Genomic DNA, 26416 nt, shown 5'->3' with positions numbered 1-26416 from the left:
AAAGCAGGTAATGACTTACCTACTACAGCAAAATAGAAACCTTGGTCATTCGACAAGCACTTTGCATGCTATTGTTTTGCTCACTTAAAAAAAAAAAAAAGATCTGTTTGCGATGTAAGCTGGGTCCTGGTAAAATACAGTAAAGTCACTCTGGAACTGAACCACACTGCGCTGCGCCTGGCTTATGAAAAGGGCCCTGCACTGTTTTCATCTGAAAGGCACTTGACTGCCAGGCGCAGAGGCACCGGTGGCCCCGCAGGTCTGTTAGATTCAACCCCACTCCAGCTTTCCTCCTGGCGTCTTTTGCCAGAACAGAGCGGTGAAGGGGAGGGTGGAGGCGGGGCAAAGGCCTAACCTGCCGTACGGAGGTGTGAGCCGCAGCCTGGCCGCCTGACTCAGGGTCGCGTGCGATCAGTTTTATGCTGGGAGGAAAAAGGAGGGGCCGCGGTGGTAGGGAGGCTCGAGGTGACCGCATAGATTTTGTTGTTCTTTAAGGGGGTCACGGAAGTCCCGTTACCATCCGAGGACAAGGAGAAGAGGTGCCAGACAGAGGCTGGGAGAGAAGGGCGGGGGGCTGACGGCAGCCCCGGCGCAGGGCTACCTCCGGGTTCCGAGCGCGCAGCGAGCACCGGCACCTGCCGCCTGCGGGGGAGACCAGCGCGGGTGACTTTTGTGGCCGGGACCGCTCGCGCCCAGCCTCTCGCAGCTCTGGCTGCGCCAGAAGCCACGCGCTCCTGGGCACGGAGGGCCCCTCTGCCACCTCGGACCACCGACGCGGTGGAGACTGGCGCGCTCGGGCAGAAAATCTTTCCCCTTCAGGGGCTTCCGAGTCCCTCAGACTCCAGTTCCCACTAGCTCCTCCACCTACTAGCGGATCACCCCGTTGTGCCTCGGTTTCCCAGCCTTAAAAAAGCGGCCCAAATAATCGTGCACACCTCTTAAGGCTGTCGTGACAAATAAATGGCACAGCGCAAAGAAAGGGTTTAGGGCCCGGACGGTGCCTGGGAAGTGTCGCGAATAGAGGCTGTGGACTTTATCACCACCTTCTCGAGTCTTCCAGGGCGTGGGGCAGCGGCGGGTCTGGTGGCGCGAGGGTCAGTGGTCCCCAAACGATGACCCAGATGCTTGGGCGGACTGGCACGAAGCCGTGCGAACGGAGAGAGCCGGGGGTGGGCGGGGTTGGTGGCGACGTGGGCGGGGCTCTCCAGCGGCCTCCACCTGTCTGGCTCCCGGAAACTGGCAGTCTGCAAGGTGGCCGTCGGGCTTGAAGGCTCGGTCCCTGCGAGGCGGCGGGATTCGGGATGACTTGGTGCAGGTGAGTGTTCCGGGGGCTCGGCTGGCGGGCGCGCAGTCCGAGCCGCCAGGTGCGCGGGCCGCCGGGTTCGCCAGGGCCAGGGGACCGGGCCTCGGTCTCCGGATTGAGACCGGCGAGGGCAGCGAGAAAAGGACGGCGTTCGGGGACGCGACGCGGTGGCCACCCCTGCTGGCCGGGGAGCCCCGGTTTTCCAGTTGGAAAACGGGACGTGGAGGTTGCGTCTGGTCCCAGGGCAGGTGTCTCGGGGATGTCCCGAGAGTGGGATTCGGCCCGCTGGGCGCAGGTGGAGACGCGGGGGCTCTACCCCGGGGACCGTGGGCTCTGCGCGTCCCCTCCGCGGCTCAGAAGCCAGCAAGAGCAGTCGGGGACTTTAAAAATCGGGGACTTTCGGGTGGCAGGGCGCAGCCTCAAGGCAGAGGGCACGTCTGTTCTGTCAGTCGGGCGCAGTGGAGCCTGAGGACGAGCGCAGTAATGACTGCGGAGAAGGACGCTGGGAAATCTAGCTTAATTTTTATAGCCCCCCCCCACCAAAGGATCAAAATATATTCTGTGCCGATTTACCCTCTTCGTTTATTTTCTCCGTATTTTTCAATGCTAGAGTTATTTTAACACTGACAAGGAAGTCATCTTGCCAAAATCTTGCCAAAGCCCGTTCCTAATGGTTGTTTTCTAAGCCTTAACGTGAAGCACAAAGTTTACACAGGATGAGACGGAGCCAGGGGACTGTTCTGGCGTTCGGTCTTCTTCCCTGGCATCCCCCTACCCCCCATTCCTTGGTGTGTGACCGAGGAGCCCTGGCATCGGGCTCGGTGCCAACGAATTTAAAGCTGGCCAGGCCCTGGCACACTTGACTTTCCCTTCACTTACGGACAGCTGGAAGGCACAAAAGGTCTTGTTTTAATTGATGTTGTTTGCTCTCTTTATAACTGGGCACTTAAGTAAGGCTGCTGGCCTTGTGACCATGGGGGGACTCGGGTTTCTTTCTCAGAAGAAACCTGTTTTATTTTGTTTTGAGAGAGAGAGAGAGAGAGAGAGAGAGAGAGAGAGGGAGAGAGAGAGAGAGAAGAGGGGCTTACCTTAAGCCAGGCTTGTGTTTTTTGTTTGTTTTTACCCAGTGTTGGGGCACGAGCTCACCGAATGCGGGGACTCACAAACCCTGAGATTATGACCAGAAGGGAAGTTAGATGCTAAACCTCCTGAGTCACCCAGGTCGTCAAGAAACGAAGTTTTTAAATCTTTTCTTTGCCTTTATAGATTTCTCCTTCCTTTCCTTCCTTTTCTTTCTTTCCTTCATCCTTCATTCCTTCTCTTCTTTCTTCTTTCCTTCCTTTTCTTTTCTTTCTTTCTTCCTTCCTTTTCTTTCTTCCTTCCTTCCTTCCTTCCTTCCTTCCTTCCTTCCTTCCTTCCTTCCTTCCTTCTTTTTTTTCCTTGCTTCCTTCCTTTGCTTTCTTGCTTTCTTTCTTTCAAAGATTTTCTTTTCTTTTTATTAAGTAATCTCTACACCCAACCTGGGGCTGGAACTCACTACTCAGAGATTAAGAGTCACATCCTCCACCAACTGAGCCAGCCAGGCACCCCTAGTTTTCTTTTTTTATTTAAAAAATGTCTGATTTGGGGCGCCTGGGTGGCTCAGTTGGTTAAGCATCCAGCTTCAGCTCAGGTCATGATCTCACAGTTTGTGGGTTCAAGCCCCACGTCGGGCTCTGTGCTGACAGCTCAGAGTCTAGAGCCTGTTTCAGATTCTGTGTCTCCCTCTCTCTCTGACCCTCCCCTGCTCCCACTGTCTCTCTCTGTCCCTCAAAAATAAATTTAAAAAAATGTCTGATTTTGAAAGGGGCATTTCTGCTTTTGTCCAAGACAGGGTAGTTTGCCCCAATGTGGGGAATGAGCATTATAGTGTCAGCCGCTACACTCAGTAAACTGGTGACTTCATGTCATTTTGTACACGTATTTATGATGCGTAGATCCTGTTCTACCGCTCACAGCGCACCCTCTTCCTGTGTCTGTGCTACAGTTGTGGAGATTGAGGAAAGAGATTGCCAAAGGAATACACTGGAAGAAGCAGGTGGAAGTCGGTGCTTTTTTATTGCATGGGGCATTTTATTCATATGTCGCTCAACAAATGTTTGAGAACCTATTATGTGCCAGGCATCGTGTAGGTACTGGGCACACAACTGTCCTCACTTCTTGCAAAAGTGGGGACTCTAGCATATTTGTCATTCTCAGCTACTAATTTTCATTTTATTTTATTTTATGTTTTTTATTTATTTTTGAGAGACAGAGAGAGACAGCCTGAGCAGGGGAGGGTCAGAGAAAGAGAGGGAGACACAGAATCTGAAACAGGCTCCCGGCTCTGAGCTGTCAGCACAGAGCCCCACGCGGGGCTTGAACCCACAAACCATGAGATCATGACCTGAGCTGAAGCCGGACGCTTAACCGACTGAGCCACCCAGGCGCCCCTAATTTTTAAATTAAAAAATATTGATTTATTTTTGAGAGAGAGAGAGAGAGAGACAGCGTGATCAGGGGAGGGTCAGAGAGAGAAGGAGTCATAGGATCTGAAGCAGGCTCCAGGCTCTGAGCTAGCTAGCTGTCAGCACAGAGCCCGACACAAGGCTCGAACCCATGAACCGTGAAATCATGACCTGAGCCGAAGTTGGATGCTTAACCGACTAAGCCACCCAGGCACCCTTGTTTTAAATTTTAATCACGAATGGGGCTCTTGGGCATCCTTCTCTTGATCTCACAATCTTGAGGTCAAGCCCCAAGTGGGGCTCTCTACTGAGCATGAAGTCTACTTAAAAAAAATTTTTTTAAAGTGCTCATGAAAAAGTCAGCAGTCATGCATAGCAACAGTTGAAGTGACTGAAGTTTGGTTTATTCATCTTTATTTATTTTTTTAATAGTTTATTTTCAAATTGGTTTCCGTATAACACCCAGTGCTTCTCCCCACAAGTGCCCCCCACTATGACCATCACCCCCTCTCTCCCTCCCCCTCCCCCTTCAGTCCATGGTTCATTTTCAGTATTCAGGAGTCTCTCATGATTTGTGTCCCTCACTCTCCCCAGCTCTCTATCCCCCTTCCCCTCCTTATGGTCCTCTGTTAGGTTTCTCCTGTTAGACCTATGAGTGCAAACATATGGTATCTGTCCTTCTCTGCCTGACTCATTTCACTTAGCATGACACCCTCAAGGTCCATCCACTTTCCTACAAATGACCATATGTCATTCTTTCTCATTGCCATGTAGTACTCCAGTGTGTATATACACTACATCTTCTTGATCCATTCATCAGGTGATGGACATTTAGGCTCTTTCCATGATTTGGCTATTGTTGGAAGTGCTGCTATGAACATTGGGGTACATGTGCCCCTCTGCATCAGCACTTCTGTATCTCTTGGGTAAATCCCTAGCAGTGCTATTGCTGGGTCATAAGGGAGTTCTAGCGATAGTTTTTTGAGGAACCTCCACAATGTTTTCCAGAGCGGCTGTACCAGTTTACATTCCCACCAACAGTGTAGGAGGGGGCCCGTCTTTCCACACCCTCGCCAACATCTATATTCTCTTGATTTGTTTATTTTATTTTATTTTATTATTTAAAAAAATTTTTTAAATGTCTTTTATTTATTTTTGAGAGACAGAGAGAGACAGTGAGAGCAGGGGAGGGTCAGAGAGAGAGGGAGACACAGAATCTGAAGCAGGCTCCAGGCTCTGAGCTAGCTGTCAGCACAGAGCCCGACGTGGGGCTGGAACCCACAAAACGTGAGATCATGACCTGAGCCGAAGCCGGCGCCCAACCCACTGAGCCACCCAGGCGCCCCGATTCGTTTATTTTAGAGACTCTGACTGGTGTGAGGTGGTATCTCAGTGTGGTTTTGATTTGTATTTCCTTGATAATGAGTGATGTTGAGCATCGTTTCATGTGTCTATTGGCCATCTGGATGTCCTCTTTGGAGAAGTGTCTATTCAGGTCTTCTCCCCATTTCTTCACTGGATCATTCGTTTTTCTGGTATGGAGTTTAGTGAGCTCCTTATAGATTTTGGATACTAGCCCTTTATCTGATATGCCATTTGCCACTATTGTTTCCCAGGCTGTTATTGCCAGTTAGCTTTTTTTATTGTTTCCTTTGCCTTGCAGAACTTTTTATCTTGATGAGTCTCAGTACATTTGTGTTCTTGATTCCCTTGCCTCTGGGGATGTGTCAAGAAGGAAATTGCTGCGATTGAGGTCTAGGAGGCTATTTCCTGCTTTCTCCTCTAGGGTTTTTATGGTTTCCTGTCTCACATTCAGATCCTTTATCCATTTTGAGTTTATTTTTGTGAATGGTATAAGAAAGTGGTCTAATTTCATTTTTCTATTAAAATTCGTATGGAACCACAAAAAAACCCCAATAGCCAAAGTAATATTGAAGAAGAAAACCAAAACGGGAGGCATCACAATCCCAGACTTTAGCCTCTACTACAAAGCTGTCATCATCAAGACAGTATGGTATTGGCACAAAAACAGACACATGGACCAATGGAATAGAATAGAGAACCCGGAACTGGACCCACAAGTATATGGCCAATTAATCTTTGACAAAGCAGGAAAGAGTATCCAATGGAAGAAAGACAGCCTCTTCAACAGGTGGTGGTTTGTTCATCTTGAAAATAGGTAATGGGGAGATAGGAGCTTTCTCGGGTCACTCCATGTATCGATCTGGTATTGCAATGCCTCTGGGAACGGTGCGCTCCGTTGGGGGCTAAAAAAAATAATAAAAATAAAAAAGTGCGATTTGTGTTTATTTCACATCCACTGCTTACATGGAGGAGTAGGTAACACCACCCGGGTTAGAGCCAAGTTACTCCCTAAGCCAGCCTGAACGATCCCCAGTGCCAGCCATTTACTCTGGTTCCAAGCTTACCTTTGAAAGGAACCTAGGGACCCCTGAAGGGCTCAGTTGTTTGTGTCCGACTTCGGTTCAGGTTCGTGAGTTCAAGCCCCGCATCAGGCTCACTGCTGTCAGCGCAGAGCCCTCATCAGATCCTGTCTCCCTCTCTCTCCCTGCCCATCCCCCGCTGACTCTCTTTCTCATAAATTTCAATAAACATTGAAAAAGAAAGACAAGAAAGCAACCTATGTAGCTGAGCCAGGCAATGTGTTGGGGGCCAGCTGTGTAATTGAATTTAGATCAAATTCCATAAAGAATATAATTTTTCTAAAAGGTAAGTAATACATGGTGCTAATTTGAAGGTCGAACAGATGAAGTCAAGGTAAAGTGTAACAGTTGCTTGGGACTTAGACCAGCCGTTCTCTATCTTTTTAGTCTCGGGACCCTTTACATTCTTAGAAATTATGGACTCCCACCCTGGGATCTTTTGTTTCTCTGAGTTGTATCTATTCCCATTACCACATGAGACATTAAAGCTGAGAAAGTTTTAAAAAATGTATCTGTTAGGTTGTTAAAAACATGGGACACCTGGGTGGCTCAGTCGAAGTGGATTCGAGTCCCGTATCAGGTTCTGTGCTGGCAGCTCAGAGCCTAGAGCCTGCTTCTGTGTCTCCCTCTTTCTCTGCCTGTCCTCCAATCATGCGCACGCTCTCTCTCTCTCTCTCATCTCTCAAAAATAAAATAAACATTAAAAAAAACCCAATTATCAACCTATCAGATGTTAACATAATGCATTTTAACGAAAGATTACTCATTCGAAGGCTTGACCAGGACTGACCAACTCACTTCCTAGGTGACTCATATGATTATTGCCCGGAGGCTTTGCTCTGTCTCTACGTGGCACTCCATGGGGAATTCACAACACGGCAGCTGGCTTCCCCAAAGCTAATTACCTGAGAGGAAACGCGGCACCAAGGTGAAGATCACAGTGTTGTTTATTACCTCATCTCAGAAGAGCCTGTGATTTTTCTTTCTGATCCTGTCTTTCTTAGGTTTTGGCAAAATGTTTATGTTGTTTCACAAAATAAGTTGAGGAGTGTTCCCTCTCTTCCTATTCTTTGGAAGAATCAGAAAGGAAATAAAAATGAGAATTGGGCATTATAGGATTATTCAGAATCTTCTCGTTTTGCCCTCGTCCGCTTTTGTAAGTCTTATTCTTTTTCTTTCCTTCACGTTTTCAATTTTATTGGTACAAGTTGTTAATTTATGTTCTCTTATTGCTTCTTTAATGGCTGTAAGATTTGGGCGACGCCCTCAGTGTTCCTGCCACTGGCGATTTGTGCCTACTCTTGTTTTCTCTTGATGTTGCCAATGAATTTATTAATTTTATTAGTTTTTCTTACATTTTTTAAGCATTTATTTATTTTTGAGAGACAGAGAGAGACAGATCAGGAGCAGGGAGGGGCAGAGAGAGAGGGAGACACACAATCCGAAGCAACTCTAGGCTCTGAGCTGTCAGCACCCCCTGACTCAAATTTTTATCATTCCTAATGTAGGTATTCAAGCCCCATAAATTTTCTCTCTCTTTCTTTCTTCCTGTTCCCCAGAGATATCTAATATTAACAATCTTATATATTTACTTTTATATTTACACAAATAGGATCCTACCATATATGCTATTCTGCAACTACTCTGTTTTTCTTTAAGACATATTTTATTTTTAGTATTTTTTAAAGTGTGTTTATTTGTTTTGAGAGAGAGAGAGCGAGAGCAGGGGAAGGGCAGAGAGATAGGGAGAGACAGAATCCCAAGCAGGCTCCATGCTGTCAGCACAGAGCTTGAAGCCAGGCTTGACCTCACGAGCCTGAGACTGTGACCAGAGTAGAAACCAAGAGTCAGATGCTAAACTGACTGAGCCACCCAGGTGCCCAAAGGAGGCTGGATGAAGGGGCACATGGGATTTATTATACTTATTGTATTATTTTTTCAACTTCTTTTGAGTCCATACATATTTCAGAGTAAAATGTTTTTTTTTTTTAATGTTTATTTTTTAGAGAGAGAGGGGAGAGAGAGTGCGAGCAGGGGAGGGGCAGAGCGGGGGTGGAGGGGAGACACAGAATCCAAAACAGCCTCCAGGCTCTGAGCTAGCTGTCAGCACAGAGCCCGACACAGGGCTCGAACCCATGAACCATGAGATCATGACCTGAGCCGAAGCCAGACGCTTAACCGACTGAGCCGCCTAGGCACCTCTCGAAGAATTTTCTTAACTCCCTCTGAAGTGCATTGGCACCGAATTGTTCATTATATTCTACCTCAGTCTGTTAGATGGGTTCCTAGTATTTTACTGTCAGGACACACGATGATTCCTTTAACTCGTCTCCTGTGGACTGACATTCAGACTTTCCCCTGGGTTTCCAGAGTTGTGGTAATGAGTCCAGTGGACGAATGGTTGACATTACCTCTCGCTGTTGTGTGGTGTGGAAGGTCAGCCACCGCGACCTGTTTCCATTGTTCTTGTGTGTGAGGCTTGTTTTAAACTCTACAGTCTCAGGTAACTGTCCAAGAACATTCTGGGTGAGCAGGTTTGCATTCTTGTAAGAGATCGCTTGTCAGGGCAGGCATACGCAGATACTCCTTGGAAGTCATCTCTGCTTCTTGGGCATAGTATGTCGTGGAGAGGGGACATGTTCATCAGAGTCTTTTTTTTTTTTTAAGTTTATTTATTTATTATTGAGAGACAGAAAGAAGGCATGAGAGCAGGGGATGGGCAGAGAGAGAGAGAGAGACAGAATCCCAAGTAGGCTCCACACTGTCAGTGCAGAGCCCGGCATGGGGCTCAATCCCACCAACTGCAAGATCGTGACCTGAGCCGCAGTCGGACACCTCGCCGCCTGAGCCACCCAGGCACCCCTCCCCAGAGCCTTGAGGCCTGCGTGACTGAGATGAGTGAGCAGCCGTCAACCTTGACACAGTCAAACAAATGAAACCACTTTCCAGTGTGACAAAGAGGAGAGAGGGCGCTCCCCAGGTCAGCTGAAAACGCAGGTAAAGAAATAATTAACTTCTAGAAACAATTGTTTGAAACCATGCAGTTCCCAGGCCCTCTACCTCTGTGGCCTCATCATCAGAATTCAATACTTCATCGCAAGATGAAGCCAGACCTGTACTGAATGGTAGTATTTAAGTTGACTTATTTATTTTGAGGGAGGGAGAGAGCGAGAGCACGTGTGTGAGCTGGGGAGGGGCAGAGAGAGAATCCCAAGCAGGTTCCCTGATATCAGCACAGAGCCCGGCGCGGGGCTCGATCCCACCACCGTGAGATCATGACATAAGCCAAAACCAAGAGTCAGCCGCTGAACCAACTGAGCCATCCTGGCGCCACTGCTATTTTTTTTTTTTAACATAAGAAGCCCAGGAGCCCCTTGTTAACGTGCAGGGCGCCGTGACACGGGTATCGGGAAACAAGAGCGAATCAGACACCCTCAGCACCATCCAAGCCCTGCTGTATACACCAGGGGTTTTTAGCCTCTTTGGCAGCCAGGGACCCCCTTGAGAAGCCGATGAAGACTGTGGAGTAGGAACAGGTGCACGGGAGATGTCCTTTGATGAGGAACGTAGTCAACCCTGACAGTACTTCTCATGCATCCTGGAGGAGTAAACACCTTCCCAATGCTCTCAAGGCCCTGCTGTGGTGAGCAGACTCCGTCTTTGACGGGAGAGGTAATATGCTCAGAGAGATGATATCACAGGCACACTCAGTTGGAAGCCAGAAGAACTCTGACCAGAGGCACCTGGGTGTCTCAGTCGGTTAAGCGTCTGACTTTGGCTCAGGTCATGGTCTTACAGTTCGTGGGTTCGGGCCTCGCGTCGGGCTCTGTGCTGGTGGCTAGCTAAGAGCCTGGAGCCTGTTTCAGATTCTGTGTCTCCCTCTCCCTCTGACCCTCCCCTGCTCTCTCTGTCTCTCAAAAGTAAATTAAAAAACATTAAAAGAAAAAAAAAAGAACTCTGACCAGAATCTGGGTCCATGACTTGTTCTGTTTTGCCAAACGGAGTGCATGACTGGTGTGAAATGCCATGAGCAAGGTTTGCACGTGATCCTAGGGTCTTCCGTCGGAGATGTAAAGTTCTGAGCAGTGATCAGGAAGGATTACCTTTGTATCTGGACATTTTTACTTGTTTATTTGTTTGTTTATATGTTTTAGAGTTTTTTAAATATTTATTTTTGAGAGAGAGAGAGAGAGAGAGAGACAGACAGACAGAGTGCAAGTGGGGGAGGGACAGAGAGAGACACACACACACACACACAGAATCTGAAGCAGGCTCCAGGCTCTCTGAGCTCTCAGCCCGGAGCCGATGCAGGGCTCAAACCCACAAACCGCGAGATCATGATCTGAGCTGAAGTCCAAAGCTTAACCAACTGATCCACCCAGGCTCCCCATGTAATGTTCTGTGTATGTTTAAAAGAATGTTTTCAACATGTAATATTCTGTATGTTCTTGATATTATCAAGTTTGCCCATTGTCTGGTTCAAATAATCTGAATGCTTACTAATTTTTTGTTTGCTTGCTCATTGGTTAGGGAGAAGAGTGTGTTAAAAATCCCTCACCATGATTGTAAATTGGTCTGTTTCTCCTTGTAATGATTTCGGTCTTTTGCTTTCTATATTTTGAGGCAACGTTATGAGAAAAGGGAATTGTTATTTCTTCTTGTGAACTGAATATTTTACAACTTTGAGGTATCTGTGGTTTGGCTGTTTGTCTTTAAAATCAACTTCTTCTGATGTTAATCTAGCGATATTAACTTTATCTTGGTTACTTGGTATATTTATCTTCCTTGTTATTCTTCGCATTTCCATAGTCGTGTGTTTTTGATGTTTCTCTTGCAAAACCGCATGTAATTAGGCTTCTTTTTTTTTCTGTGCAAGCTATGTTTTTACTTTAACTGGATCATTTCATTGATTTGCATTTATGTAATTATTGATATGGTTGGTTTAAATCTAGCATCTCATGGAGTGCTTTCTATTTGTTTATCTGACCTATGTTCATTCTTTTCTTGCCACTTTTTGGTATCGATTCTTTTTCTTTATTATTCCATTTGCCTTTCTATGACCTTGAAAGTTATTCACTATTTATACTATTTCCAAAGTATTTATGATATGGATCATAACCTCCTCTTGATCCAATGAAAGTCTAAAATTCCTTGATTTTTTAAATTCTCTTCTTGGCCAATGCCAAGACCTTACAACACTTTTAGTCTATTTACTGCCTTTCTTGACTTATTTTCCTTTTCCTTTTTCTCTTTCTTTCTTTCTTTCTTTCTTCCTTCCTTCCTTCCTTCCTTCCTTCCTTCCTGCTTGGTTCTATGGTATACAAAGCAGTATTATTGCTTTATGCAGTCAGTAATTACCTAGATTTACCCACTTATTTGCCATGTTGATCTCTCTTCAATCTTTCCTTATGACCTTCCATCTGGGATCATGTGCCTGATGGAGTCCCTTTAGTGGGAGTATGCTAGTGACAAATTCCCTCAAACTTTGTTCATCTGAAAATGTCTTTATCACGCCTTTATCCTTGAATATTTTTTTCTGGTATAGAAGATATATATATATATATATATTTTTTTTTTAACATTTATTTATTTTTGAGAGACAGAGAGACAGAGTGTGAGTAGGGAATGGGCAGAGAGAGAGGGAGACACAGAATCTGAAGCACGTTCCAGGCTCTGAGCTAGCTGTCAGCACAGAGCCCAACGTGGGGCTCGAACCCATGAACCGAGAGATCATGACCTGAACTGAAGTCAGACGCTTAATCACTGAGCCCCCCAGGCGCCCCTGATATAGAAGATATTTTAATGTCTCTGGCTTCCCAGGCATTCTGTTGGAAAGTCAGCTAACAACCTCTTTTGAAAGTAATCTTTTCTTCACTGGCTGCTTTGAAAAGATCGTCTCTAATTTTCGGCATTTTTGCTTTGCTGTCTTTTGGTGTGTATTTATTTTAACATTTTCTTCTCTGTGGCTTGTAGAGCTTCTGGAAAGCATATGTGTTGAGGTCTTTCATTAGTTTTGAAAATTTTAAACCATTTTTTCCTTCAAATATTATTTTGCCCCACCCTCTCTTTCTTCCGATATTCACTGTGCCCTTGATATCTTTGTTTCTTGCTAGTAATTTCAAATCCTTTGTTTTCCTGCCTTTCATTTTGGTGGTTGTCTTCTGACCTGTGTTTCAGTCTTGTTTAATTGTTAAATTCAACCACGGAGCTCTCTCTACTGTTATTTTATTTTATATTTCTAAAATTTCTGTCTTGGGGCACCTGGGTGGCTCAAGTCGGTTAAGTGTCCAACTTCGGCTCAGGTCCTGATCCTGAGGTTCATGGGTTTGAGCCCTGCATTGGGCTTTGCACTGACCGTGCAGATTCTTGCTTGGGATTCTCTCTCTTCCCATTTCTCTCTGTTCCCCTCTCAAGATACATAAAGAAACTTAAAAAAATTTTTTTCTAGGCTGCCTGGGTGGCTCAGTCGGGTGAGCATCTGATTTCGGCTCAGGTCATGATCTCGGGGCTCGTGAGTTCAAACCCCACATCGGGCTGGCTGCTGTCAGCGCAGATCCTGCTTCGGATCCTCTGTCTGCTTCTCTCTGCCCCTCCCCTGTTTGCGCTCTCTCAAAATTACATAAACATTACAAAAATAAAATAACTTAAAACTGCCGCCTGGTTCTTTTTCCTATTCTTCAATTCTTTGTTAAAATTCTCAAGTAATTAACTTATAATTTGTTAGCATTGTAAGTACACTTTTTTAGTTTATTATTGAGAGACAGAGAGAGATAGAGCATGAGCATGGGAGGGGCAGAGAAAGAAGGAGACACAGAATCTGAGGCAGGCTCCAGGCTCTGAGCTATTAGCACAGAGCCCGACACAGGGCTCGAACTCAGAACTGAGAGATCATGACCTGAGCCAAAGTCGGACGCTTCACCAACTGAGCCACCCAGGCGCCCCTATAAGTCCACTTATTTTACAATGTGTCTGATAACTCCAATACCGAAGCCTTGTGGGGTGTTGGGTGGGTTTTTTTTTTTTTGCCTTACTTGCCTCATTCGAAAAATGTTATCTCCATATGTGCTAAATACTGTATTTACAGAATAGCTTGTGGAAATAATCTGAGATCTAGGCTTCCGCCAGAGGTGAGGATTTGTGTTTGGTCCCGCTAGGCACCTACAGCATAGGTAATGTGTGATTGCCTCGCCTCAGTTTCCAAGAGATGGGTAGGAAGCCTAGCGACCAAGCCCAATTCAGCTTCGTCCCTTTTCCTGGTGGAGATCTTTTAAGTTCCAAGACAAAGCAAAGGGTTTGACCAGGAACCCAACCACTACCTCCACCCGTGGTGGATCTTGGACTCTAATACCTATTCTGCTAATCCTAAAAACCTAAGAAAAGCATGATCAGCTTCTCGCTGCCCCCTTAGGAGTCCGTAAACACATCTAGAGGAGAAGAAACCTCATTCCTTAGCCTCCATGGCACGTTGAATCCTACCCCAGTAACTCACCGTCTTGGTAGCCACCTGAGTTCTTAAAGAAGATTCATTTGTTTTTGTTCAGTTTTTCTAGTTGTTCTTAGTGGGATAAGCCTGTAGAGAAGGTATAGGCTCTTGTTACAGTAAGAGTGGGGAACCACTAATTTTTACTGAGCTCAAGAAAATAAAGGTGGTATTATTTGTACTCAATATTGTGAAGCAATTCATAGTTATTATTAGATAATTGCAGTTGATCCTCAGAGAAAAATGGCGGTTATGGGCACTGACCCCCCCCACCTTTCACTCCAGTATAGTTGAAAATCCATGTATCACTTTTGACTCCCTCGAAAACTTAATACTCTACTGTTCACCAGAAGTCTTACCGATAGCATTAAGACTTTGATGAACACATACTTTATATGTATATGTGTTATATAAAGTATTCCTTTTTTTTTCTAGAGAGACAGAGAGCAAGTGAGATTGAGTGTGAGTGGAGGAGAGGAGCGGGAGTGAGGTGGAGAGAGAGAGGATCTAAAGCAGGCTCAATGCTCAGCATGGAGCCCCACTCAGGACTCAAACCCATGACTCCGGGATCATGGCCTGAGCCGAAATCAAAAGTTGGACACTCAACTGACCCAGGCACCCCCAAAGTTATTTTTAATTTCACTTTTTATACCTTTCAGGTGAAACACATAATTTTTAAAGTTTTTATTTATTTATTTGGAGAGAGAGAGAGAGAGAGAGAGAGAGAGAGAGAGAGAGAGAGAAAGAACAAGCAGGGGAGGGATGAGGTGGGGTGTGGACAGAGAGTTGGAAGTGGGCTCCATGCTGACAGCACAGAGCCTGATGTGGGGCTCAAACTCATGAACCACGAGGTCATGACTTGAGCCAAAGTCGGACGCTCAACTGACTCCGCCATCCAGGCGCCCCCAAAACAAATATTTTTTAATATGTTTGCCTAGCAAATATATCCGTTCTTGGGTCAATCGATTTTTCATATTCTGTGCCCATTTATTAATTGGCGTCTCGATGTTTTTCACATAAGTTAATTAAGATGCAGCCTTTGCTCTCATATTTGTTAGGAACCATTTCATTAGTCCAATACTACCATTTTGATTTCAGTGTTGTTTTTCACTGTGTAGATATTTAAACGTTTGGATGCATTCTTAAATGTTTTGGTCTTTCCTCTTGTTGATGTTTCTCTGCCAGAAAAGTGTGGTGATTTACAATGGGATTTGTGTGACGAAGCAAACAGATTTTATGAGGTTACTTTCTTACGCAGTAGGAAAATCCTGACTAACCAGTTTCCAGTGTCTGTGGAGACATGGGGACCACTGGACCATCCCCGCTAGGGTACAAGAGCCCCTCGGGGCCAGGAGTGACACCATTTCTGACTCAAGACTCAGGTTGGTTCCTCCAGTTTCTGCCTGGTCCCAAAGTTCTGTGCCTGAAATATGAGAACTGCCTGGTAGGAGTAAATAGGTTTATGTGACTTGAAGGGACAGGTTGCCACCAGCTGACATGGATGACTGACTCATTTCCTTATTTCTCACTGACTTCATAAATTGCATTTTGGCCTTTTCTTGAATGTTCTTCAATTACGGTCCCACCAGAATAGCAGACTCATACGAGTATAATTTTCACCAGTCCCCACGTAAGAACGTAAAGAGTGCAGTTTTAACATTGTAGACCACTTGTGGTTATCGGATAAGAAATTTGGCTGCTTAATATTTTATTGGTAATGTCCCACCAAACAATTCTTCTTCATGACTGAATCACAAATCAGTCTTTAGTTGGAACCAGGTTTGGTGTAATCAGAACTCCAAAGCCGAGACAGTCTAATCACATGGTTGAACTTGAGTAAGAGGAAGTAAACATGTCTTTTCTATAACTTGATTAATTTAAACATGTCTGTCTTTGTCTGAATGTCATTTTATTATTAGTTTTTAAAATGCATCTTTGTTTTTGAGAGAGAGAGACAGAGCATGAGCAGGAGAGGGGCAGAGAGAGAAGGAGATAGAGAATCTGAAGCAGGCTCCAGGCTCTGAGCCATCAGCACAGAGCCCAGGGCAGAGCTTAAACTCAGGAACCGCGGGAGATCATGAACTGAGCCGAAATCGGATGCTCAACTCACTGAGCCACCCAGGTGTCCCTCAAGAAAAAAGATTTTCACAGAATTTGTTCTTTCATGTTCCAACAGGTGTGAATTTATACAGGTCCTCAAGATTTTAGTTTTACTCTTAGGACTTGGCATTGTGTTGCTTTGGTACAGAAGTACGTGGCTCAGTACCCTCACACCAGGACTCCCTCATTTTGCTTTGACTGACCAGCCGCTGAAGCTTCTACCTGAGGAACATCTCAGGAAACTCTTTACCTACGATGGAGTCTGGTGAGGTTCAAATTAGTCCACTTGTTCTGATGTCTACGTTGGTATGGTTTACTGCACCTTCTTGTGCCCTTTTTACAGTCACTTCCCTGCCTTCCTGAGACTGTGCCTGTTGCTAAAGTGAGACAAACTGGGGGCCCCAGGGAAGGGTTTGGTCTGCAGAGTGTGCAGCATCAACCAAAATTCCTTAAAACTACGGCGGGCCTGTTTGGCCAAAATTGTAAGAAAGATGCAGCCTCTCCTTCCGGCTGGCCTCTTCTCATGGCCGGGGCCAGGATGCTACTGGTATTCACGTGATTCAAGTTTAAAGAAATGTGGCGCAGGGGATAAATCCAGAGGGGGGACCTTCTCCCCTTCCTCTATCCCCTCCCCTCCCACCCTTGCATCTCTGGGAGGTGCTCCTGCTGGGATTCTAGAGCATCCTCCCCATAGGACATGCGTGGGCGTGGGAAGGAGATTCCCGGGGTGAACAGCACACTGGGATTCAGATGGCCGGTTGTCTCTCACCCACCGGCCCCCCCCCCCCACCCCCTGTTCACAGCCCTTTTCTGGTTTTAGGCTGTTCCCAAAAAACCAGTGCAAATGTGAAGCCCCCGGAGGGCACGGAAGCTATAACTTTCAGGATGCCTATGGCTCCAGTGAACTCCCTGCGGTGAAAGCCAGGAGGCGTGCTGAATTCGAACACTTTCAGAGGAGGTAATGCGGACCACGGGGGCTCCTGGGTCTCTCCTATGTCCTGAGGGTGTGGGTCCTGCTGCAGGAGCCCCTGGCGGGGGGGACTGTTAGGAATAAAGCAAGGAGTGCGAACTGAGGAAACTGGTCCATACATGAAGATGCAGCAAACTGTGCACGTCTAGAACATTTCCTAGTAAGAGGCCAGCAAAAAAGTGAAGATGGTCTGAGGCCTCTGTGGTAGGTGCCGCAGCCTCCACGCACCCCAGGTCTTCACAGCAGGTGGCCTTGTGGTGTCAACAAGTCGCACCACGAGTTCATGTGTATGTTGAGATCGTGCTTTCCCTCTGCTGTGTGCAGGGCCCGCAATTACACACTTGGGGCGTATTGACCAGGATTGTTGGTTGAAAAGAGCAGCGATTGATCCTGGTGGGAATTTGAGGGAGAGATGTTGGGACCTCATCAAAACCAGAGGTGGTAGGAAAACCGGACTGAGGAACCAAGAACCAGGGGAGTGTGGAAAGGCTGACAGTCCTGCTCATGCTCCTTCTCTCCTTCTTCCCTCCCTCCCTCCTACCTTCTTCCCTCCCTCCCTCCTTACTTGTTTCCTCCCTCCCTCTTTCCTTCTTCCTTCCTTCTTTCCTTCCTTCCTCCTTCCTTTGCCCCTTTTCCCTCCCTCCCTCCTTCCCTCCTTCCTTCTTTCTTCTTCTTTTTTTAATGTTATTTATTTATTTATTTTGAGAGACAAAGAGAGACAGTGCAAGCAGGGGAGGGTTAGAGAGAGAGGGAAACACAGAATCCAAAGGAGGCTCCAGGCTCTGAGCTGTCAGCACAGAGCCTGATGTGTGCTCGAACCCACAAACCGTGAGATCATGACCTGAGCCAAAGTCGGACACTCAACCGACTGAGCCACCCAGACGCCCCTCTTTCTTTCTTCTTCTCTTCCTCTCTTTTTTCCTTCCTTCCTTCCTTCCTTCCTTCCTTCCTTCCTTCCTTCCTTCCTTTCCTTCTTTCCTTTTTGCCAGCAATCATTTATGAATTATAGTGGAAGGCATGCTATGAGAAAAAATAAAAATAATGGAACCATGGTCAGGGACTTGAACTCTGGAACAAGCTGGATGCCAAGTTCCTTGACCTGCCAGTACTTAAGCCTCCTTATAGGAAACATTGCAGTAGAGACACTTCTTTTACAGGCTTATGAAGGCTTGAAATGAGCATTGTGTTAACATATGAAGAGCTGGTATCTCATAAAGGGTCTAAAAATATCACCTACTATTATTGTTGTGGTTTCCTACTCATATTACTATTCTTATAGTTTTCACAGGACATACATAATTCATTAAAAAACACATCAATCACCTACATATTAGATGGTTATAAGTGCTCTGTCAGGTGTAAGTTAAATTAGTGTGGTAGAATGCTACTGAAGGCATAAAATCTAATGGGAGGATGAAGGAAGGTGACCTTGAACTCTAATTTGTATATCAAGCAAGAGTCCCCACCATCTCCTGTAAGGGAACATCTCAGAAGGAAGAGTTAATGCAGGACCCAAAGCCTGGGGAAGTGGCGATGGGCAGGGAGATTTTATGATGGCCGAATGACAAGAAGTGGGGGAGAGGCAGAGAGAGAGGCAAGGAGGGGAAAGAGAGGAAGAATCCTAAGCAGGCTCCGAGCTGTCAGCACAGAGTCCCACGCAGGGCTCGATCTCACGAACCATGAGATCATGACTCGAGTCTAAATCAAGAGTCAGACACTTGGGGCGCCTGGGTGGCTCAGTCGGTTACGCAGCCAACTTCAGCTCAGGTCATGATCTCACAGTTCGTGGGTTTGAGCCTCGCATCAGGCTCTGTGCTGACAGCTCAGAGCCTGGAGCCTGCTTCAGATGCTGTGTCTCCCTCTCTCTCTCTGACCCTCCCCTGCTCACACTCTGTGTGTCTCTCTCTCTCTCAAAAATAAATAAACATTAAAAACTTAAAAAAAAAAGTTAGATGCTTAACTGGCCGAGCCACCCGGGTGCCCCAGAACTGAACAGTTTTTAAAAGTGGCACATTCTTATCTGAGATACTTTTGTAAAGTAGGACTCTGGCTTTTCAGTTTTTTTTAAGGTTTATTTTATTTATTTTTGATAGAGACAACACAAGCAGGGGAGGGTCAGAGAGAGAGGGAGAAACAGAATTCAAAGCAGGCTCAAGGCTCTAAGCTAGTTGTCAGCACAGAGCCTGACGCGGGGCTTGAACCCATGAACCGTGATATCATGATCTGAGCCGAAGCCGACTGAGCCACCTAGGCGCCCTGGACTCTGGCTTTTCAGTGCAGAACACATAGTAGGGGAGGTGTAGGGAAGGCGGGGAGGCCTGCTGAGTAGGCAGGTGGAAGGTAAATGTTCCTTCTACCGCCAGAAAGTGATGTCTGTGCCTCTGAGATGAATGGTCCCCAGGTGCTCAGTTGACTGAGCCTGAGTCATGAGTCAAGGAAGAGAAGGGGTGAGTACGACCCCTCCAGGCTTGCATTTGGGAATCAGCAACTATCCCCCAAAGTACGTACAGAGAAGACTCCCCAGAAAAGAGATGGGGGCACCCACAGGGGGCAGCATTGCAAGTCAAAGAGCCAGTGGAGTACAACGGGTGGTTCTGGCTGGGTTTGAAGCCCGGCCCCGCCTAGCTGCGGGAGGAGCAGCAGGGCTCCGCAGTTAACAGTGTGTCCGCCGTGTCCCACCCAGATGACCTTGGACAGGCTGCTTACCCTCTTCTGTGAACTGGGGACGATCTTGTGACCTGTAATGTAGTGGTGCACGGGAAGGCTTAAAACGGTGCCGAGTGTGTAGCCTCAATGAACTCCCAGGACGGTAGAGACCAGAGCGCCGGATAAACAACCATAACTTGATGTGATGGGCTCTCAGACCACGCGGAACCGCGCCTGGCTCTGTGCTCAGTACCAGCCTCTGCTCGCCGCCTGCCGGTGTGGCTCCCACGGACTCTCCTGCTCTCTCTTTGCCACTGCCCGGGAGGTCCCTGTAGTCAGAGACTTGAGGTGCCTGACACGGAATAGGGCTCAACAGACATCGATAGCCTGAGTGGGCGGTGGGAAGGGAAACACCGGGGCGCATTCCGCATTCGTGTAGGAGAATGGCTTCCGTCTCTGCCCAGGGCCGGCCCTGTTTCCAGCGGGGGACTGCCTCCGGGGTGCAAACTGCGGGAGGTGCATGGTGCCGGGAGGGAGCGTTGTAGATGCCGGGGAGTGTGAGATGGGAGATCTGAGAGGGATGGGAGGGCCGGAAGCAGTTGGCTCTTAGGAGGGGGTGCTGGTCTGCAGGGAGCCTGGTTTTCAGAGGGAGCTGACTCCAACCAGGGAGGGCTGGGACCTGGCCGCGTCCTCGCCTGCCCCTCCTTCGCATGTGGAAACGCCCTGCTCTCTTGGCTTGATCCCTGGCAACACAGAGCCCGGTGATCATCGCTGATGTGAACCGGGACTCATGTCATCGTGAAAGTAGCCAGGGAGGAAGACGGTCTGCCCCCACCAGCGTCTCGAAATCTTCCTCAAGTAGTCTCAGAAGCACACTGGGTCTCCTGGTCTCTGCCTGTGGACTTGAGGTGCTTCGTAGAGTTGTCCGCTCTGGGCAAGGGGCTGAGTCAGGTACAGGATAGAACTGATGTAGATTCTGTACCCAAGGTGCTCCCAGGGGAACAGAGAGGGTACAGTCGGCATCCCTCCCACCCTCTACCTCGCCGTCCCTGCCGCTGCCGTGATGACACAGGGCCCCAACTCAGTGTGACTGTGGGCTGGGCGGGCTGTGGCCCACGGAATGTGTCCAGCAACCTGCGTGGAACTCAGGAACTCAGTCCCAAGCTCAGTGTTACAGGACCAGTCAGGGGGAGGGCTGAGGGAGGCCGTAGGAGGGAGAACAGCTTCCCATTCTGGGAATTCCAGAAGGGGTTGTTCAAGAAGGTGGCATTCAGGGGCGCCTGGGTGGCTCAGTCAGTTAAGCGTCTGACTTTGGCTCGGGTCATGATCTCATGGTTCGTGGGTTTGAGCCCCGCGTGGGGCTCTGCTGACAGCTCAGAGCCTGGAACTTGCTTCAGATTCCGTTTCCCTCTCTATCTGCCCCTTCCCTGCTCACGCTCTGTCTCACTTCGTCTCTCAAAAATAAATAAACGTGAAAAAAAAAGAAGGTGGCATTCAGAGCTCGTCTCATTTCTGTGACTGGACAGATGACCTAGGATTCTGGTTATGGGTGTCTCAGTCCTCCAGGAGTGGGACTTTCTTGGTCTCCTTGTCTCCTCTGTAGCACAGGGCCAGTGATCACATAGAATAAATAACCCAGAATCTTGGGCCCCTGGTGAATTTCACTAAGCTATACAACTCTCTGGGGTAATAAAATAGAAATGATTCATAACTTACATGCTTTCCGCCGTGTGAGGGAATCCAGCAAAATCCTATTTGGAGATCACATTATCCTTGCCCAGAGAGCACATGTCTGATATAGGAAGGCAGGATGGGGGTCCCCTCCCCCCACTCCTGGATTCCCTGTGTGCTTTGTCTGTGCCACATCGTCTGTATCCTTGAAACTATTGTTTTTTTTTGAGAGAGAGAGAGAGAACATATGCGAGCAGGGGAGGGGCAGAGAGAGAAGGAGAGAGAGAATCCCAAGTAGGCTCTGTGCTGTCATCCAGGAGCCCTACTCGGGGGCTTGATCTCATCAACCGTGAGATCAGGACATGAACGGAAACCCAGAGTCTGTCCCTGAACCGACGAAGCCACCCAGACTTCCCTGGATCCTTGGAATTCTTAGTGGAGCTTAATATTGGGTAAGATCTCTGGCTCAGTTGAGTCTGATTAGCGCCGTATTAGACTTCAATTAAAAAGTAGTACATGGAGGGGCACTTGGGTGGCTCAGTTGGCTAAGTGTTGGATTCTTGATTTGGGCTCAGGTCGTGATCTCGTGGTTGGGAGTTCTAGCCCCACCTTGGGCTCTGCCCTGACAGTAGGGAGCCTGCTTGGGATTCTCTCTCTCCCTCTCTCTCTGCCCCTCCCCTGTTTATGCCCGTTCTCTCTCAAAATTAATAAATTAAAACTTAAAAAAAAAGAGTCCACTTGAACCAACCCTTCACCCCTCCTTGCTTCCCTTTCTTACATGATATGTTCCTTTGCCCACCCAATCTGCCCTTAGAAGTTTAATATATATTATTCCACATTATTTTTTATACTGCTATACACACAGATAAACACACAGAGTCTCATATATATTTATGTGGTACACATCCATATAAACATACACTATTGGGTTTCTGTGTGTATTTTTCAATTTTATTTTAATTCTGGTACAGTTAACATACTGTGCTATATTAGATTTCAGGTGTACAATATAGTGATCCAACAATTCTATGAATTACCCGGTGTTCCTCACAATAAGTGTACTCTTTTGTTTTTTAATTTTTTAAAAGTTTTTATTTATTTTTGAGAGAGAGAGAGAGAGAGCATGAGCAGGGGAGGGTCAGAGAGAGAGGGAGACACAGAATCCGAAGCAGGCTCCAGGCTCTGAGCTAGCTGTCAGCACAGAGCCTGACACGGGGCTCGAACCCACAAACTATAAGATCAAGACCTGAGTTGAAGTCAGACGCTTAACTAACTGAGTCACCCAGGCACCCCTCTTTTTTTTAAAAATAAATGTTTTATTTACTTATTTTGATCAAGAAAGAGAGCATTAGTAGGGGAGGGGGAGAGAGAGAGAAAGAAGCAGGGTAGAGAATCCCAAGCAGGCTCCCAACTGTCAGTGCAGAACCTAATGCGGGGCTCAAACCCACAAGCCGTGAGATCATGACCTGAGCCAGAATCAAGAGTCCGAGAGCGGGGCTCAAACCCACAAGCCGTGAGATCATGACCTGAGCCAGAATCAAGAGTCCGAGAGCGGGGCTCAAACCCACAAGCCGTGAGATCATGACCTGAGCCAGAATCAAGAGTCCGAGAGCTGCTCAACAGACTGAGCCTCCCAGGTGCCCCTGATGAGTGTACTCTTAACCCCCATCACCTATCCCCCCCATCTCTGTGTATGTTTTTAGTGTAATTCGTACAAAACAAATCACTCTAAAATTTGCTATTTTTATTCAATGTTTTTTTCAGAGCTATTTATACATTGAGTTCTTTCCTTTTAACTGCTATACAACAGTGAATATGGATACACTGAATTTTATTAAGCCGTTCTCCAATGGAAAGATATTCAGAGTTTTGGGAAATTTTCATTGTACATTTATATATAATTCATAATACTAATATTACATTACACTTACATTCTTTCCTTATTTCATTAAGATGTGTGTAAGGACATTCATTAAAAATTTTTTTAATGTTTATTTATTTTTGAGACAGAGAGAGTCAGAGTGCGAGCAGGGGAGGAGCAGAGAGAGAGGGAGACACAGAATCTGAAATTGACTTCAGGCTCTGAGCTGTCAGCACAGAGCCCGACGCGGGGCTTGAACCCACGAACTGTGAGATCATGACCTGAGCCGAAGCCAGACGCTTAACTGCCTGAGCCACCCGGGTGCCCCAGACATTCATTTAAAATAGTTCTGAAATGGGGGCACTTGGGTGGCTCCAATGGTTAAGCATCTGACTCTTGATTTCGGCTCAGGATGAACCTGGGTCATGGCATAGAGCCCTGAGTCGGGCTAATGCTGAGCGTGGAGCCTGCTTCAGATTTTCTCTCTCTCCTTCTGCCTCTCTCCCCTGCTCACATGTGTTTCTCTCTCTCTCAAATTAAAAAAAGAAATTAAAAAAAGTATTTCATTATTTTTGTTTTTAAAGATTTTTAAAAATGTTTTTATTTATTTTTCAGAGGGAGAGAGAATGAGTGAGGGAGGGGCAGAGAGAGACCCAGCACCTCTGCTTTTATTATTTTTTTAAATGTTTTTACTTATTTTTGAGAGAGAGAGAGAGAGAGAGGGCAAGCAGGGGAGGGGCAGAGAGAGAGAGAGAGACACAGAATCTGAAGATAGGCTCCAGGCTCTGAGCTGTCAGCACAGACACTGACACGGGGCTCGAACCCACAAACCATGAGATCATGACCTGAGCCGAAGCCAGACGCTTAACTGACTGAGCCACTCAAGCACCCCCAGCACCTCTGCTTTTAAGGATTTTGTTTTATTTTAAGTAATCTGTACACCCACTGTGGGGCTTGAACTCACAACCCTGAGATCAAGAGTTGCATTTCATTGTTTTAGAAGTTGCATTTCCCTGATTAATTTTGAAGCTGAGCATATTTCCTATATGTATTGGCCATTTGTATTTTCTCTTCTGCTAATTGCCCCTTTGTATCATTTTCCATCTTAAAATTTTATCTCTTTTGTATTTTCACAAATATTTGCTACAGTAGTCTAGTCTTTCTTCCAGGTGATCCAAATGATACTCATGGCTACACTGGACCCCTCAACGCTGCATTTCAACCATATTACTTAATCTCTCAAAGACTCTATCTCACTGGATTGTTGTGTGCTTGCCCTTGACTGAGGTTGTTATAACAAAACCATATGAAAATTGTGACTGTGTTTGCTCTGAAAATATCAAGCCAGCAATCACGTTTCTAATGATATATTTTCTTTTTGAGTTCAGTGTCAGGAAAAAGTTCATTTGCCTTATGAGTTGTTTGCTTTGTCCTTTTGATAATAAGACCAGAGTACTGATTGTCTATCCGTGTATACCCTGGCTACCAGGAAGTTCACATGTGACCTTGGCCTTGGCTACCGAGGCTGGATTGGCCGCTATGGGCTGATGATTTCCTTTCTCCTTTCTTGCTGATTGTGATTTTGATTTCGTATGTGCTTTGTTGTAACCAGCCTCAATTCCTTTGTGGAATGCAAGGCTGGAGGGAAGGGCGGGGATAAAGGAGGGAGGGAATGGGGGGGCGAACAGGACAACCTACTTACTGTCTCCCCACTGACAGCACAAAGTTCTGGACACAGGCGCCACTTGAAGCCCTGGCCCGTGAGGCGCATCAGAGCAGCTGCTAACGGTTCCGGTTCTGTTCCTTGCAGAGAAGGGTTGCTCCGTTCACCGCTGCTGCTGGCTCAGCCCAACCTCCCCTTTGGGTACCCGGTCCATGGGGTAGAGGTGATGCCCCTGCATACAGTTCCCATCCCAGGTAGGGACCATCTGCATCTGGGGGTGGGGGGCAGGCAACTTTCCTAACCCTTCTGAAGCAAAACTGGGGAGTGGAAGGGGACGGTCACCTGTGGTGTACTCAGGACAAAGCAGGAAGCTGGGCCTGATTTCACTGAATGTTGATATCATTGTTTCCACCATTGGGAGTCACCCAGGGGACCCAAGATGACACAGAAGAGGATAGAAGTCGGGGTGCCTCCAGGGCTCTTAGGACATCATTGGCTTTTTGGTGTCCCGTGAATCATAGGAGGAGGCCAAGATGAGCCCATCTCCTGGGACCACATATTGAAAAGAATATTTATGTTGGGTAAAACACCTCCCCGCCGGGGATTTCTAGACACTTCTCTAGTTCAGGACCACATCCCCATGAGGTAAATGTTATGTTGCCAATTTCACAGATGACATGAGTGAGTTATCTAAGGCCACATAGGGAGACTACATGTGAATTAGAACTTGACTTAGTCAAATTATGGTAAAAGGGATAGATTTTAAAAGAAATACATTTGGATGAACTGCCAGTGTTTTCAAATAGTCATTTCAAAAATGATTTGCCATTTTGGATGATTCCTTTTTTTATTGTAAAATATGCATATCCTAACATTTACCATATTAACCATTTTTAAGCACGCGGGTTTGTGGCATTAAGTGTGTTCTCATCGTTCTGCAACTGCACCATCCCCCCGGGACTTTATCTTCCCCAGCTGAAACTCTGTACCCATTAGCTCCCTTCTCCTCACTGCCCCTGGGCGCCACCATTCAGTAGGATGTCTTGTCTCTATGAATTTGACCATTCTAGGAACCTCCCATCAGGATGATTCATTTCTTATCCATCGCCGCCTTCCCTTCAGTAACAGAGCTGCCTGGAAAAGGCTGGATTAATTCGAAGTCCCCATCCAATGCTGAGGGTGGGCAATGGAGGCTCTAGGACCATAGCAGGAATTTGAGGACATGGGACACCCCCTAACAGAACCTCAGGGAGAGAGGAGTGTTCAGCAAATGCCCTGGATAGGAGGGGACACCTGAAGGGATTCTGGAAGGATGTGTAGGATTCACTGGGAGGGTATGGAGCACCAGGGAGCCATCAGTAGCCTCTCAAATGGTGTTTTTTAATCCTTTTATCTGTGTCTTCCAGGTCTCCAGTTTGAAGGACAAGATGCCGCCTCCTATAAGGCAAGTCCCCTTCGCAGCCCCTTTCTGCACTTGGCATCCTGTCCACGCCCTGTTCACCACCCACACCCCCTTCCCCAATGGCGGCTGGTCTCAGATTTTGACAGAGCTTTTATCCAGATTAAATATCTGACATGAGTCCAAGGTGGGGAGAGGAGAAAGGGTGCCTGCAGAAGGCATGATTTTCATAAACTCCAGTGGCTAGAGTTCCAAGGAGGACTTCTAAAGACCTGGGCCATCACAGATGCTGCTGCTTCCGCCTGCAAGAGGAAGCTGGGGCCACGGCCATGACCACGGCCGTGACTTCTGTGCATGTTGCCTCTATCAGGATGAGCTCCAGCAAGACCCGAT

At 47.0% G+C, this 26416-nt stretch overlaps 1 protein-coding gene across 1 annotated transcript in view; it reads left to right on the top strand.

Annotated features, from left to right (window-relative positions):
- Positions 1-1247: 1247 nt before the first annotated feature.
- B4GALNT2 (beta-1,4-N-acetyl-galactosaminyltransferase 2) overlaps positions 1248-26416 on the top strand; it is a 37898-nt gene continuing 12729 nt past the window's right edge. Inside the window, exons 1-5 of the mRNA XM_029929071.1 lie at positions 1248-1315; positions 15890-16078; positions 16634-16771; positions 24772-24878; positions 26031-26068. Of these exons, the coding sequence (XP_029784931.1) occupies positions 1302-1315; positions 15890-16078; positions 16634-16771; positions 24772-24878; positions 26031-26068 (486 nt within the window). The 5' untranslated portion in view covers positions 1248-1301. The remainder of the gene's footprint in view (positions 1316-15889; positions 16079-16633; positions 16772-24771; positions 24879-26030; positions 26069-26416) is intronic.

The sequence above is a fragment of the Suricata suricatta genome, chromosome 17 (genome assembly GCF_006229205.1).
Source record: "Suricata suricatta isolate VVHF042 chromosome 17, meerkat_22Aug2017_6uvM2_HiC, whole genome shotgun sequence".
In the NCBI taxonomy this organism is placed as follows: Eukaryota; Metazoa; Chordata; class Mammalia; order Carnivora; family Herpestidae; genus Suricata; species Suricata suricatta.
The sequence above is the reverse complement of the archived record's forward strand: the minus strand, read 5'-3'. Positions and strand labels throughout refer to the sequence as shown.